Below are 12,497 nucleotides of genomic sequence, written 5' to 3'. Positions count from 1 at the left end.
ATTGAATTAGGATGTGCGGATATGTGCTGCAGCATACACGTGCCTCACATTTTTGGAAGTATTTGCTCCGGTACGTTTTCGTCCTAAGGCAACCAGCTCGAGCCTCGAAGTGCAAGACACTGCGCTTTGTGTTATTGCGTTACAGATTTTCCCTTCTAATTTCTTTCTTCCCATTCTTGTAAATTTGCTTGCTCTTTTTTGTTTCCATTCTTTGAATCCAATTCGGTGACATTTGTGAACGTTAGCGCTGGTGCCATTACTCCTTTTCAGATTCCACGCACCACCCTATATTAAGCACAACTGCGAGCCGGCCTAGTTGGAAGATTCATTATTTAAAAACTTTTTGTGTGCAAACAAACAGGAACAAAGAAGAGGAGCAACAAAAGGACGAGCGGTTTCTAACAAGTGGTTTTATTTTCGAAGAACTTGCTGCTTAAATACCCACATATCTGCGCGATCTAGTCAAACAGAGAACGCCTATAGCGCATCACTAGAGATAGAATGCCGCGGACCAAAGCCACCCGGTCAACATAAAAACATCAAGGCGCATGTAACAAGCACTTACGATGAAAATACGTTAAAGATGTGATGACAACAGCGAATTTTTTTTATCCTGCAATGAAACAGAAGGATGGCTGATGCATTTTCCCTTTTCTTTTTCAGCCATCCTTCTGTTTCATTGCTGGATAAAGAAAATTCGCTGTTGTCATCACATCTTTAACGTATTTTCATCGTAAGTGCTTGTTACATGCACCTTGATGTTTTTATGTTGACCGGGTGGCTTCGGTCCACGGCATTTTATCTCCAGTGTTATATGCACTACAGGTGTGCTCTGTTTGACTAGATCGCGCAGATCTGTGGGTATTTAAGCAAGAAGTTCTTCGAAAATAAAACCAGTTGTTAGAAAGCGCTCGTCCTTGTGTTGCACCTCTTCTTTGTCCCTGTTTGTTTGCGCACAAAAAGTTTTTAAAGAATGGACCCTATTTAACTGTGGCCCCCACTGATCACAATGCACCACCTAGCGGCGGCGTCGTGAAGTCCGCGCGTTGCACCTTATGTATATATACATATATAGCACATACCCAGTTATCCAAGTCACAAAAGGGGTTCATTGAAGCAGCACAAAGCCAGTCACACATATCCAGCGACCAAGGTTGGCCTGACGGTTGGTCTCAAACCTTGTTCCCGCATCACACAAACCAGGCGTTCTACCCAGTGGACTACGCACTACCCAGTAAACGACAGCAAAGTGGTCAGGCAGGAAGTCTCCTTAAAGGATTCCCCCCACCAGGTCTGGCCACATTGAGCCGACAAGCGCAGTGCACACAATGCACGCTCACGATCGTGCCTGCGAAGCACTGCATCGCCACGCGCCGCGGAAAGAGCTGAAATTTCAAACAAAACGCCATGTGCCTTTCTCCTTGCGGGTACCGCGCTCAGGAGCTGCGCCTACGTACATGTATGTGCTGTGACGTCGCTCATAGTGGCACGAGACACTTCGAGAATTATCCGAGGCGGCATCTGTTATTTGGTGTAATCTGTTGCTTCAACAGACGAATTACAGTTTAGAGAAATAATAAAACAAACAAATCGAATGCCTGCGTGTTTTACTTCGCACCGCAGCAAGAGAGATGCACTTCAGTTTCGTCTGATTGTTCCTACGTCGTGCAGTCACGCCCGCTGAGAGTGAAACTGTCATTTTCTACCATGTTCCAGCGCGCGATCATGCTCTGTGTTCCGCTTGCGTCTGCCTCAGTGTTCGTGTAGCACTGACTTAAACCTCTATATAGTCGGCTATTCTCGTACACAGCGCGTAAGATCGTGAGCTGCGCGAAACAAGACAAATGCACCAGCTCGCGCACGCGACCGTCAGCGGAAGTGCGCAGCACAGCCAAAAAGTGAGAGAAAAAAAAAAAAAAACGAAGGCGAAACCCTTGACGTATGCGTTATGCAATGCTCCAGCTTTGGTGTGGGAGAACGCAGGGAAGGGATTTTGCTTGTGGAGGCTAGAGGGGGCAAGTGGAGGGAGTGTCCTTGTTGGCGGTGACGCTCGCCTCCTGAAATCATATGTTCGCGGCATTGAAATATTTATATCTCGGCTATTAATGCTCGGCTATTAACGAACCAATTCGAAAAATGCTTGCTGTAGAATGTTTCCGAGAGGGCACGTAACAACGTCCAGCGTATAACAAAAATTTAACATCTGACCTGGTGAGGGGCCCTTTAAAGTACGTGAAGTTCACATAGAATGCTAATCAGCTTAAAAACGAAAACACGAAATTGTTTTAACGTTAGCGTAAAAGACATACCGTCTTCCGACTCGCATGCCAACAGGCACTTCTGGTCGACGTTGTACTGCGATCCGACAAGGGTGCAATCCTTCAATCCGAACTTGAGACATACAGAGCCGGCACAGTCGCCGTCGATGCACACTTGGGAGCGCTTGTTACAAACAGTCAGGTTGGCCTTGGGCTTCCCGGTAGGACAGACGGCGTTGTTGCCTCTACGGGCGATGTCAAGGCTTGGAACACCCTGCGCTTCGTTGGGCTACTTTCTTTAACTGGGGCAATGGGCTTCGTCGGCCGGCTTTCTCTAACTGGGGACACTTTAGAGACTGGGGACATGTGCGCTGCAGAATCGTGTTTTCAGTAGTGGCTCATAGCAATGCACAACAGGCGTTGCAACAACAAATAATCGAACTAGCGTTTCTTTTCCCGGCGCTATAACGGGCCAATCAAATACACGCGAAAGAGTGCCGACTATCAATTGGTGCTTTGTGTTCAAGTCTCCAGAATATAAACTTGTCTTGGCTCTGTTACTATCGCCTATATTTATATGTCCAGTAGTATCGAACAGTAAACGTGAGTTGATAGTCAGCGCTCTGTCTTGTCATACCTATTTGGATGTGTCGCTCTAGAGCGGCACTTTTTTTTCTGAGCCCTCCCCGACTTTCCCGACCGTCGCTGCTGGGTGCCGCTGCTGTTTAAATTTAAAAATAACACTATGTAAAACCCACCAACCCAACAGCACATTCTTGCGAATATAGGAAGCGGTATGTTTATTTGTGAGTAGTATTCTTATTATGGTAGCGGCAAACCTGAACGGAAGCGGCAGCAGCGTGGCGTCGGCTTCATGCGATACCGTTTTCGATTCCTTAGAGGGAAGATGTGTGCAATCGTTGGTTGCAAAAAATAGTGACCGGCATATAAAGGAATGGAATGAATATGTGTAGCCACGTTCACGGACTTCTGGTGCCGGATCTTCACGATGCGCGGCCTTCCTGGAGGATGAAAAATCCACTTTTACGTCAGCGTTGTATCGCGAACCTTCAAGGAAAGGACTTCGGCTCCAGAGCGTCGGCAGGAGTGGGTGCCGCTAGTTATGCGGTGACAAAGGCATCAGCAGCGCTTCCGGGCATAGTAAGTTTCTACACATCTACCACAACTCACGCTCAAACTTAAACACACTCCGTCACCCACGTGTCAAGAATAAGAGAATGGGCTCGCTCTTGAATCAGTGCTCAGAAGCATGGGTGCCGGACTGCACCGACAGCACACATGTTCGGAGCTGAATGTTTCCTGACGGTCCACCGAGTAAGCGAGTGACTAGCGATAATACATAATCGCTACAAGCTATTACAAAGTGCAGAAGTTCTACGTTCCTAGACTGGTGCGCGGCAAGAACAATTCTACCGCAACTGAGCACAGCCGCGAGCCAGAAGGCCGGAAATAAACAATAAGACAGTGACCGCACCTGAGAGTGTTACTGAGGCAGAAATATGATAAGCCGCAAATTTTAAGGGATTCACAACTAAGTAACAACGAGCAAAAGACTGTGATGCTGATTTAATTCAGAAGCGAAAACGATTGGACGGAACGGAATACGTTTCTAGCGACCTTTTTTTGTAGAAGAAACATGTGCGCTGATCGTACGGTTTGGACAATGCGTAATGAGCTCCAAAAGCACTTACATTTTCTCTGAAGCTGTTGTCAAAGCTTTGCACACAGTGTACGATAACCTCCGAAACATACATTTGCTTAGACGCACCCGGCGCCATGCACACCCATTGTAAACACGGAGGTAACGGAGGTAGCTGAGGCAAGCAATGGACGCGTCACCACGTGATCATATATGGCAGCACTCACGGGATTGCCGTGAGAAGGGTCTATAGACGTTTTCATTGGGAAGGACGAGAAACTCCTTTCTGAACTGTGGCGCAAAAGTACAAAGGCGCAATGAATGGCGTTTCGGGAGGGAGGGGGCGGGGGGAGCTCACGATTAATTATTACAGACCAGAGGGCAAAATGGCGACGACCACGGCGTTCTCGTTGAAAAGGTCTATAGAGAGCGTGAATAAGAGCAGGCAGAGCGCGTTAGAGCCGTTTACCTAGGTCCTTGGGTCGATACAATCTGGGGCCTAAGCCACAAAGCTTCTCGTTCGTAAGAGTCGTTTTCCATAGGTAATGTCCACAACGTAGAACCAATGACATGTTTCCGGCTCTCCGATTGCTCCAGACGTGTGCTGTCAGCAAAAGCATAGCCTTCTAGATGGGTTTCTGTTTTTCGTTGGGAGCCGTGTCTGTGTTGTGGATTTAGAAACCACGTACTGGCCGGCCACCTCCAACACTCCAATCGACTGGCAGCTTCTCCTACGAACAATTTTGCCGTCAGAACGCTTTTGTGGAAACTCATATGGGCATTCGGAAGAGGGGTGGGAGGCGGGTGCATGGTTCCTGATTGGCTGCTCCCCCTTAGTCGCTGTGCGAGAGACAACAGGCAATTCAAGAAGCGATGGCACCACGCATCGAGATAGGGCACGCGATCACTTTTGGACCTCTAGAGACTCGCCTGACTCTAGAGACTCACATGGGGCGCAGCTGTTGCTAAATGGGAGCCGTCATGCTCCATGGCACGAACAGCGGCCTACAATATGACGGCGCCAGCTCAAAGATTTTTCTGTAACCAGTGGTTTCACGGTAGACGTCAGAAAAACCACTTCTTGCCACACAGCTCCTGCGCCCTTAGGCAAGTACGCTGCAAGCCGGATATGCATTTTCAGCATAAATTGAAACGCGAACAATTCCAAAACTATACGCCGAGGCATTGCTCCGTTTCCGAGTTCAGCTGAATTGTTGAACAGTGAATTACTTCAGACACCGAAGCGTATAGCTGGAACTACTGCTTGCTTAGAAACCGGTTACACAGCGGCTACACATAGCACTCCACGTAATTACGCTTAACAAGCGTTTTGATCAGTTATTTCTTCTTCGCTTTTCAATTTCTGTTCATGGCATGTGCGTGCCATTGGTGGCTGTAAGAAGTTCGCTGCAATACATGCTATCCCATATGCTAAACGGGATGGCACGCGAATGAATCCATGCTGGACGAAGCTATGAAGAGGATACGTGCAGTAAGCCCGCTCGCGGCATTCAGTCTCGGCGGCACACTCCTTGGACGTTGGCATTGGTATGCAATCCTTGTCGCAGCAGGGCCCGGCAGTAGGGCTGCGCAAAGAGGCCCTCATTAGCGGCAAAGATCCAGACTTATGTTAAAGGGATGTACGCTTAAGAGAAACACCCAATGCGTTTATATTGATAAAGTAATCTTTAAGAATACTACTTCCAGTAATTCTGTGGCAGTAGATTGATAATTCGGAAAGAAAGTTACTGTCAGTGTTTCGTTTTTCAATTTCGTGCCGAAACTCCAGGGCCGGTATTCGAGTGTGACATCACAGATTTCAACGAATGCGTTTCGCATTTAGGCCCTTTGTGGTTCAGTAAAGGTTCTTAAATCCTCCAAACTTTAGTTTTTGGTTCTTTAAGAATATGGTGTACTCCATTTTTACCAATAAAAAAATCAGCAGGGCTGGAGTAGACGACGTCAAACTCTATGGCGTCAGGGTGACCTGGTGTGCGAATTTGAATACGGTGACTCCACGCGTCTTTAGTTCTTGCATCTTTTCTGGCGCACTAAGCGTCTTATAACGGCAAGAGTGGCGTTTTGGAAGTGCATTAGGTAACCTACTAATACATAGAAAATCGTTTTTTTTTATATTATGACCATTTAAGCTTCCCATTCTGACCACAGGGCTCGAAAGCCGAACGTAGTGGTTGGAGCGCGCAGGTCCAAGTGGCTTACGACACCTCGTAAGCTACTTGTGCGAGACAGACTGCCATCGGCAATGTTGAAGCGTAAATACCCGGCCTCAGCCAAAAAAAGTGTATAAAAGTTTGCGTGGGCTCTTAACGTGGAAACGCAAACACTGTAAGCTGTGTGATAGCACGGCCTATATGGAGTGCAGTAAAGGGCGCGTAATACTGTGGGTTGGCTGTCGCATATGCACAGAGACAGCTTGCAGGTCATTGGTCTCTCCATGATTTCTGATACAACCACATTTCGGGAAATTCACCGGAAGGAGCTGGCGGGCTCAACTCCCATCAGAAGTGAAATTGTTTAACCTCCATTTCTTTTCCCTCTACATCTTTCATAGCGAGTATGGAAAATTAGATTGTTTTGGGTTTCCTTATCTTTACCATAGGTAGGACTGTTGTCTTCTTTGCAAATATTGAACGCAGTTACCCAGATTCTTCTTAATGTGCTAGCTTCTTAGACGTTGCTGGCCTCTGTCAGATGGTACACAACAGTAGTGGCGCTGAAATCACTATGCTCACATTAGTATCCAATAAGACAGACGACCACGCGCATCTTTGCTCAGTAGCCGAAGTCTTGATTGCATTGCTGGCCACCGTATGGCGCATTGCTTGACAAACACGTCATGGTGCCTTCTACAGTGGCAGCTCTTAAAGCTCCGTCGGCTATAGGTGACTCCATTAACGAAGTGCCAAAAGGCTATCATGTCGCATGCTAAAAGGTGATGCAAGCAACTCAATTGGTTTGCACCAATTATTCGACCCCGGCCCAGCGACGCGAGGCCGGCCATGTCATCGCTGCCCACAAGTAGTCGTATAGTCTTTGCTATCGTAGTCGTTGTAGTGGGCACTCGCTACCACTGTTTCTAATGGGACTTGCTACGAGTAGTACTTTGCAACTCTCACCTGCATACCTTGCCGGGCTTGAGAGTGCATCCTGGGGCCTTGACAGAGTTGTGGCGCGCGTAGCAGCATGGTTCGAGGCATTCGGTTTCCGTGTAGCCACAGTCGCATTCTTCATTGCCCTCGACAATGCCGTTGCCGCAGACTGGCTGGCTCTCCTCTGCACGGATTCGGAGGTATTGCTGTCACAAATGTATCGCCCATCAGGGAACGAAAGGAATCGGTAGCCAGCAGGCCGCTGTTGCGAACCTATTATAAAACTCGGAACATTTAGAAACATGCCGTAAGCAGTGCAGTCGACTCCCGTTAATTTGGCCTTTGTTAGTTCGACGTTCCGCTTAATTCGAACGCAATGAAAAGTCCAGGCAAGAAACCATACATTGCTACTGAAGAAATACTAATTTATTTTGAACGCGAAAGTACGCCACTTCATTTAATTCGACCACAAGTGACGCCTCACTGGCTCACCCTCAGGAAGGTAGAGGTTCCTGAAAACCTTGAAAACATTAGAAGTTTGCCGGACGACCCTCTGTGACCCTCTTGACAAGTGATGAGGTTTGTGGCCCACTCACCGGATAACGACACTGCTAGCAACGCTACAGACCAATAGAAGAATCGACATTTGGGAAAGTTGGTACTTGTTTTTGTCGTCTTGCGCTGCCACTTAAGATGTTACAACCCAACCCTGAGGCAACGTTTAGATCGTCTGTGGTCTTCACAGCATGCTGGTTGATTCGCGCTTCAAAGGACGAAGCAAAAGTAGATTACAGGCCACTTCAAGCAATAAAAGAGATTGAATTCGTTCATGTTGCTGCGATTTCTTAAATTCGACTTCTCGGGTATTTCGATCTGTGCGGGTCCACAGAAATTGGCGCAGCTGATTTATTTATCCAGGCTAATTCACCCGTGATTCGGAGCTAGATTGTCGAGCATCGCACACCAAAGAACAAAAGGAACGGACAGGGCTGGCAACTGGTACAACCAACCTCGGGCGTTGTTTTCATTCGTCACATAGGAACACAAGAGCAGAGCAGAGTTGGAAAAGACGGGACGCGAGCGTAATTCCTTCGGTCGGCTCACTCTAGCTTATGCAAGCATACCACGCTTCCAGTAGTTTCGCTAACCACGGCTGTTAAACAAGCTTCTCTTGAAAATGATGATTAGATCATTATGTCCATCCTCGCTCACTTAAGTGTCCTTGAGAAATAGGTGATTGAGGAAAGGTCCCTCGCATATTACTGGTTCGTTCCTTCCAGAATAGTACCAGTGATTTAGGCTTCCCATTATCGCCTGATTTCCATCACTTAGTAGCGTGGCCTTCACATGTGCAGTATGTAGGAGGACAAACATTTATATTTACAGATTTGTTAACATTAGGCACTGTGAGGTACCTAAAATCTACCTCTGCACATGAGTTATGGGGCCAGGGACACATAAACTGCGATGATAATAGTCCCCGCCAGCCACCTAAGTAACTAAAATCGACTGACTGCAGTGAGCGGGCACATTGTTTGCATGGGGAAATTCACAGGCAGTCGCACTCCTACATAATTATATTTGGTAGAATCCTTCTAGCACGCCCGTGTTCCAATATATCCGCCTGCAAATTTTCGTCTCAGTATGCATTACGCATGCTTGCAAGACCGTGAGCATCGGCGCAAAGCTCCTCCTCGGGTGTAACTGTTCTCTCAAACTCTGTTCGCCTGTCTTATCCCCTGGCCACATAACCTTGCTTTAATTTTAATTGTATTTTAATAAATCTGTAACGCCCAGTTTTGATCCCCCCCCCCCCCCTCTCTGTATGAGAACTAAAGCGTGTGATTGAGCACTTGCGTCCTTTTAGTGAATTCCACAACGGTTCTCCTGCAGCGGCGGCGAAAACAGACAACGACAGCGAAAACAGACAACGGCGGCGAAAACAGCCAACGACGGCGAAAACAGTAAACGGCGGCGAAAACAGTGAACGACGACGAAAACAGTGAACGACGGCGAAAATAGTCAACGACGGCGAAAACAGTCAACGACGGCGAAAACAGTCAACGACGGCGCGCGGCGTCGTGGTCGACGTCACACGTCGATCAAAGAGCACGCAGCAACGCCGCTTGTGTCGGGGCTCCTGAGCGGCCGTCTGCCACCAGAGCTTCGGTGAGAACGCACCGGCCGACGCCGGTGCACTTCGGGTGATGGAATCAATAAGGTCAATTGAAGCAGCACCCACACGAAAGGCATTTCAGGCTGAACATGTTGATTTAGTCGACTAAAAGAGGCGATTTGTAACGCAAGTAACGTTCGTCTCAAGTAATGCGCCATCTTTGCATAGGTAATAGCTAAAGAAAATCAGCGGAAAATAATAATAATGAAGAACAAAACATGGCAAATAAATAAATAAATAAATAAATAAATAAATAAATTTCGTCGGAAGCTTCGCACTAAGAAAAGCAGGTTGCTATAGCTATAAATTAAACTATATATACTTGGGTTTTTACGCGCCGACATCCCGATCTTATTACGATGGAAGCCGTAGGGAGGTGGGGGGGGGGGGGGGACGGGAATAAAGTTTACTCCCTGGTGTTCTTTAATATATGCACCCAGTGCACGGTACATGAGCGTTATTAAAGACCGCGTCCATAGGATATCCGACGGCTGTCAGTGCAAGCTACCAGCGCTCACAGCAGTTCAACCAGCAATGATTACGTAGGGTGGGCAGTGAACGGATTTGTCTATAACGCCGACCGTCTCGCATACACTCGTATACACTGGAAGCTAATTTGTCACCGTTATTTCAGTTTATGGCAATGATTTAGCCTGATTCAGCACCTAATTTTTCTTTTACAATGTTTTCTCTGAATATTACACAAAAATGACAGCACAAGGTTAGTTTTACTGTTTAAGTACCTAGATTTACCGACACGTGATTGATGAAAGTATCAATATTTATGCAGTGAAAAGTAGGTTATACGGTGATATAATAGTCAACCTAAAAAAAAAAAAAAAAACGTAACTGCTCTAATATGTCTAAGCATAGCTACTAAGCAACAAAATGAAACCATAAAAAATAAAAATGCCATCCTGCGCTTTCGTTAACGAAGTCGTGTCAGATCGTAAAAAAAGAAAAAAAAATTCATCATTGCCACTGTGTTCGAACAACTGCAGTTCCACATTTAACTGTTGTAATCTCAGTTTCTAAACACTACGCCGGCAACCCTGAGCCGACTTCCTTGTTCACGGGGTAGCCGAGTACCTAAGGCGCTAGTATACTCGGCTCGAAATTGCGGGCTAATCCCCGGCTCCGGAGATTGCAGTTTTCCCGACGTGGGACTAGCCGGGTGCGCGACGAGTTCGCGTCCTCGCCGGACCTACAATAAAGTTTATTCACTCACTCACTCACTCACTTGTTCAAGTGTTTGGGAAAGATCGCACGGCCCTCCCCAAACCACCCATTGAAGAGGTTTGTGCGCTTTAGTGCAAATGACCGATAGAAGCTCGCCTTCGAAGCAGTTCTCGCGGGGCGACGTGCCGTCAACCATGGGCTTGATGACTTCGGAGATGTTGCCACGGCTGCATTTGGAGAACAAGCGGTTGTTGGGGTCCGTTCCGGAGCTGGCTTGAAAGTACATGATGTAGTTGCCCCCGCGCTTCTTTCCGGGCACGCATTCGCTGTTGTCCGGCTCGTCATGCTGCACGAGACGCTCAGATGTAGGTACAGTCAACAGCAAAAGTTTACGGGATGTGGTTTTCCTTTCAAATGTGAATTCCTGCACTGTTAAGGCATGCCACTTCGTATTTAATGAATCATTGTGTAGGTGGCGAAGGCTACTACATGCTGGAACATTTAATTCGAGGCTGTGTGACCACGCTTTGTGAGAATTCAGCTTCTTGGCAGATCTTGCGTCCCGTAAACTTTTGCGGTTGACTGTACATAGTCTTCTGCCTTCAGTAATAATTCGGTTGACAACAATTCAGCCGACAATCAACGCGGTCTTGTCTTTTTCCTTCACTTTAAAAAAAAAGAAAGAGAAACTACATCCCTATGGGTGTATGCTTGTCTCATGGCTAACACCCTTTGCTTTAGTACTATAAAAATTTTGTTGCACACGACCACGAGCTCTAATTACACGCACAATCAGAAAAAGGCGCAGTTGAAAAGTGTGCAATAATTCTGACCGCCTAGTGCGTACGGAAAGAAGTACATGAAACGAGAATTTGACAGCGATAGATATGAATGTTTATTTGATGCACTTTTCGTATCGTCTGTCGCTGCTACGAAAAGTTTTACTTGTCACGATATGTTTGTAAGCAAGAAAGCTTAATCAGTGGACACCAACGGTTTTAGCTTATCCTTTAACACGTGAGAGCTGTAGCCATGAAACAACCACGCACCCTTCACACACCCATAAGGTGCTAAGATGTTTAAATGCGTTTTTCACCTCGCGTCTTTTCGCGCTGTTCCGAGAATGAATCAACACCAATTCGCCGAACTTCTCAGTATTTCAATACTAAGCGAGACGCGCACCGAATGCGCTTCGGTTGCGTGTGGTTCGCTGCCTTTACTTTACACGAAGAGCCTTTACTGTACACGAAGGGCCTTTGCGTGTACCTCATTAAATAGGCGGTGCTCAGAACATGGCTTCTATGACGTGCATCTGGCTTCGCAATCGCTTCCGGCTCATGCTGTTAGCAAAAGAAGGCCTTTGAGATTAGCTTCTATTACCCAGCGAAGTTGGACCAGATTGGAAGCTTTGCCCATTAGGCAGTCAATTGACCTTTATGGATTTGGAGCTCCGGGCATTGCGTGGCTGGCCTAGCGAGCACGACAATATGGCGGCGCGCATTGCTTTTGCAGTAATACGAAGTCTTCGCCTTCCATGTTAGCTTTGGGCTGGTTTGATTAGTATTTACACTTTTCTTCTTTCCTTTTTGTCACCAGGCGTTGCCACGAGGTACCATACAACGCTGGAGAAATAGTGGGAACATACGCAGGCGGTAGCATTAAATATTCTGATTAGCATCACCGATAAAATGCCGAATGTGTTAAAAGCAGGTTCCCAGTTGTGGTAATTTTTATTTTCAACGAAATCAAATGCACATAGTAATTTCTTCGGAGAGGCTGTTGAAAGCGCTCGCACCGCGTAAGACTGCGGCGGGAGGGCGCTTCGGCTGCACTCAGTCGGCTCGACTGAATCCAACGCTGCCGTCGGGCCTCCTCGTACCATTTCCACGGACAAGAATAGAACGAACGGCACTATTGTGGCTTCCTGGTTGCGGAGATTAACCATTTTTTGTCACTCCTCTTGCGTGTCACCCACCATACTGAAAAATGCGCCCGATGTGCACAAGGGGGCACTACGTGTCTGTGTGAAACTCCAGCTCTGGTACTTCGATAACGTGTACCGGCTTTTGCAATTGCTTCCGGCGCATGCAGCGAGCAGAACCAGGGCCTTCAAG

General features: G+C 47.2%; 2 protein-coding genes across 2 annotated transcripts in view; both read right to left on the bottom strand.

Annotated features, from left to right (window-relative positions):
- LOC129385039 (uncharacterized) overlaps positions 1–2,395 on the bottom strand; it is a 39,507-nt gene extending 37,112 nt beyond the window's left edge. Inside the window, exon 1 of the mRNA XM_055070872.2 lies at positions 2,310–2,395. The gene's annotated coding sequence lies outside the window, so the exon portion shown is untranslated. The remainder of the gene's footprint in view (positions 1–2,309) is intronic.
- Positions 2,396–5,429: 3,034 nt separating this feature from the next.
- The window catches only part of LOC126532024 (disintegrin and metalloproteinase domain-containing protein 10-like), a 41,198-nt gene continuing 34,130 nt past the window's right edge, over positions 5,430–12,497 (bottom strand). The window contains exons 9-11 of the mRNA XM_072288342.1: positions 10,540–10,729; positions 7,064–7,212; positions 5,430–5,504 (exon numbers count right to left, since the gene is read on the bottom strand). Coding sequence (XP_072144443.1) covers positions 5,430–5,504; positions 7,064–7,212; positions 10,540–10,729 — 414 coding nt within the window. The remainder of the gene's footprint in view (positions 5,505–7,063; positions 7,213–10,539; positions 10,730–12,497) is intronic.

Source organism: Dermacentor andersoni, chromosome 5 (genome assembly GCF_023375885.2).
Source record: "Dermacentor andersoni chromosome 5, qqDerAnde1_hic_scaffold, whole genome shotgun sequence".
In the NCBI taxonomy this organism is placed as follows: Eukaryota; Metazoa; Arthropoda; class Arachnida; order Ixodida; family Ixodidae; genus Dermacentor; species Dermacentor andersoni.
The sequence above is the reverse complement of the archived record's forward strand: the minus strand, read 5'-3'. Positions and strand labels throughout refer to the sequence as shown.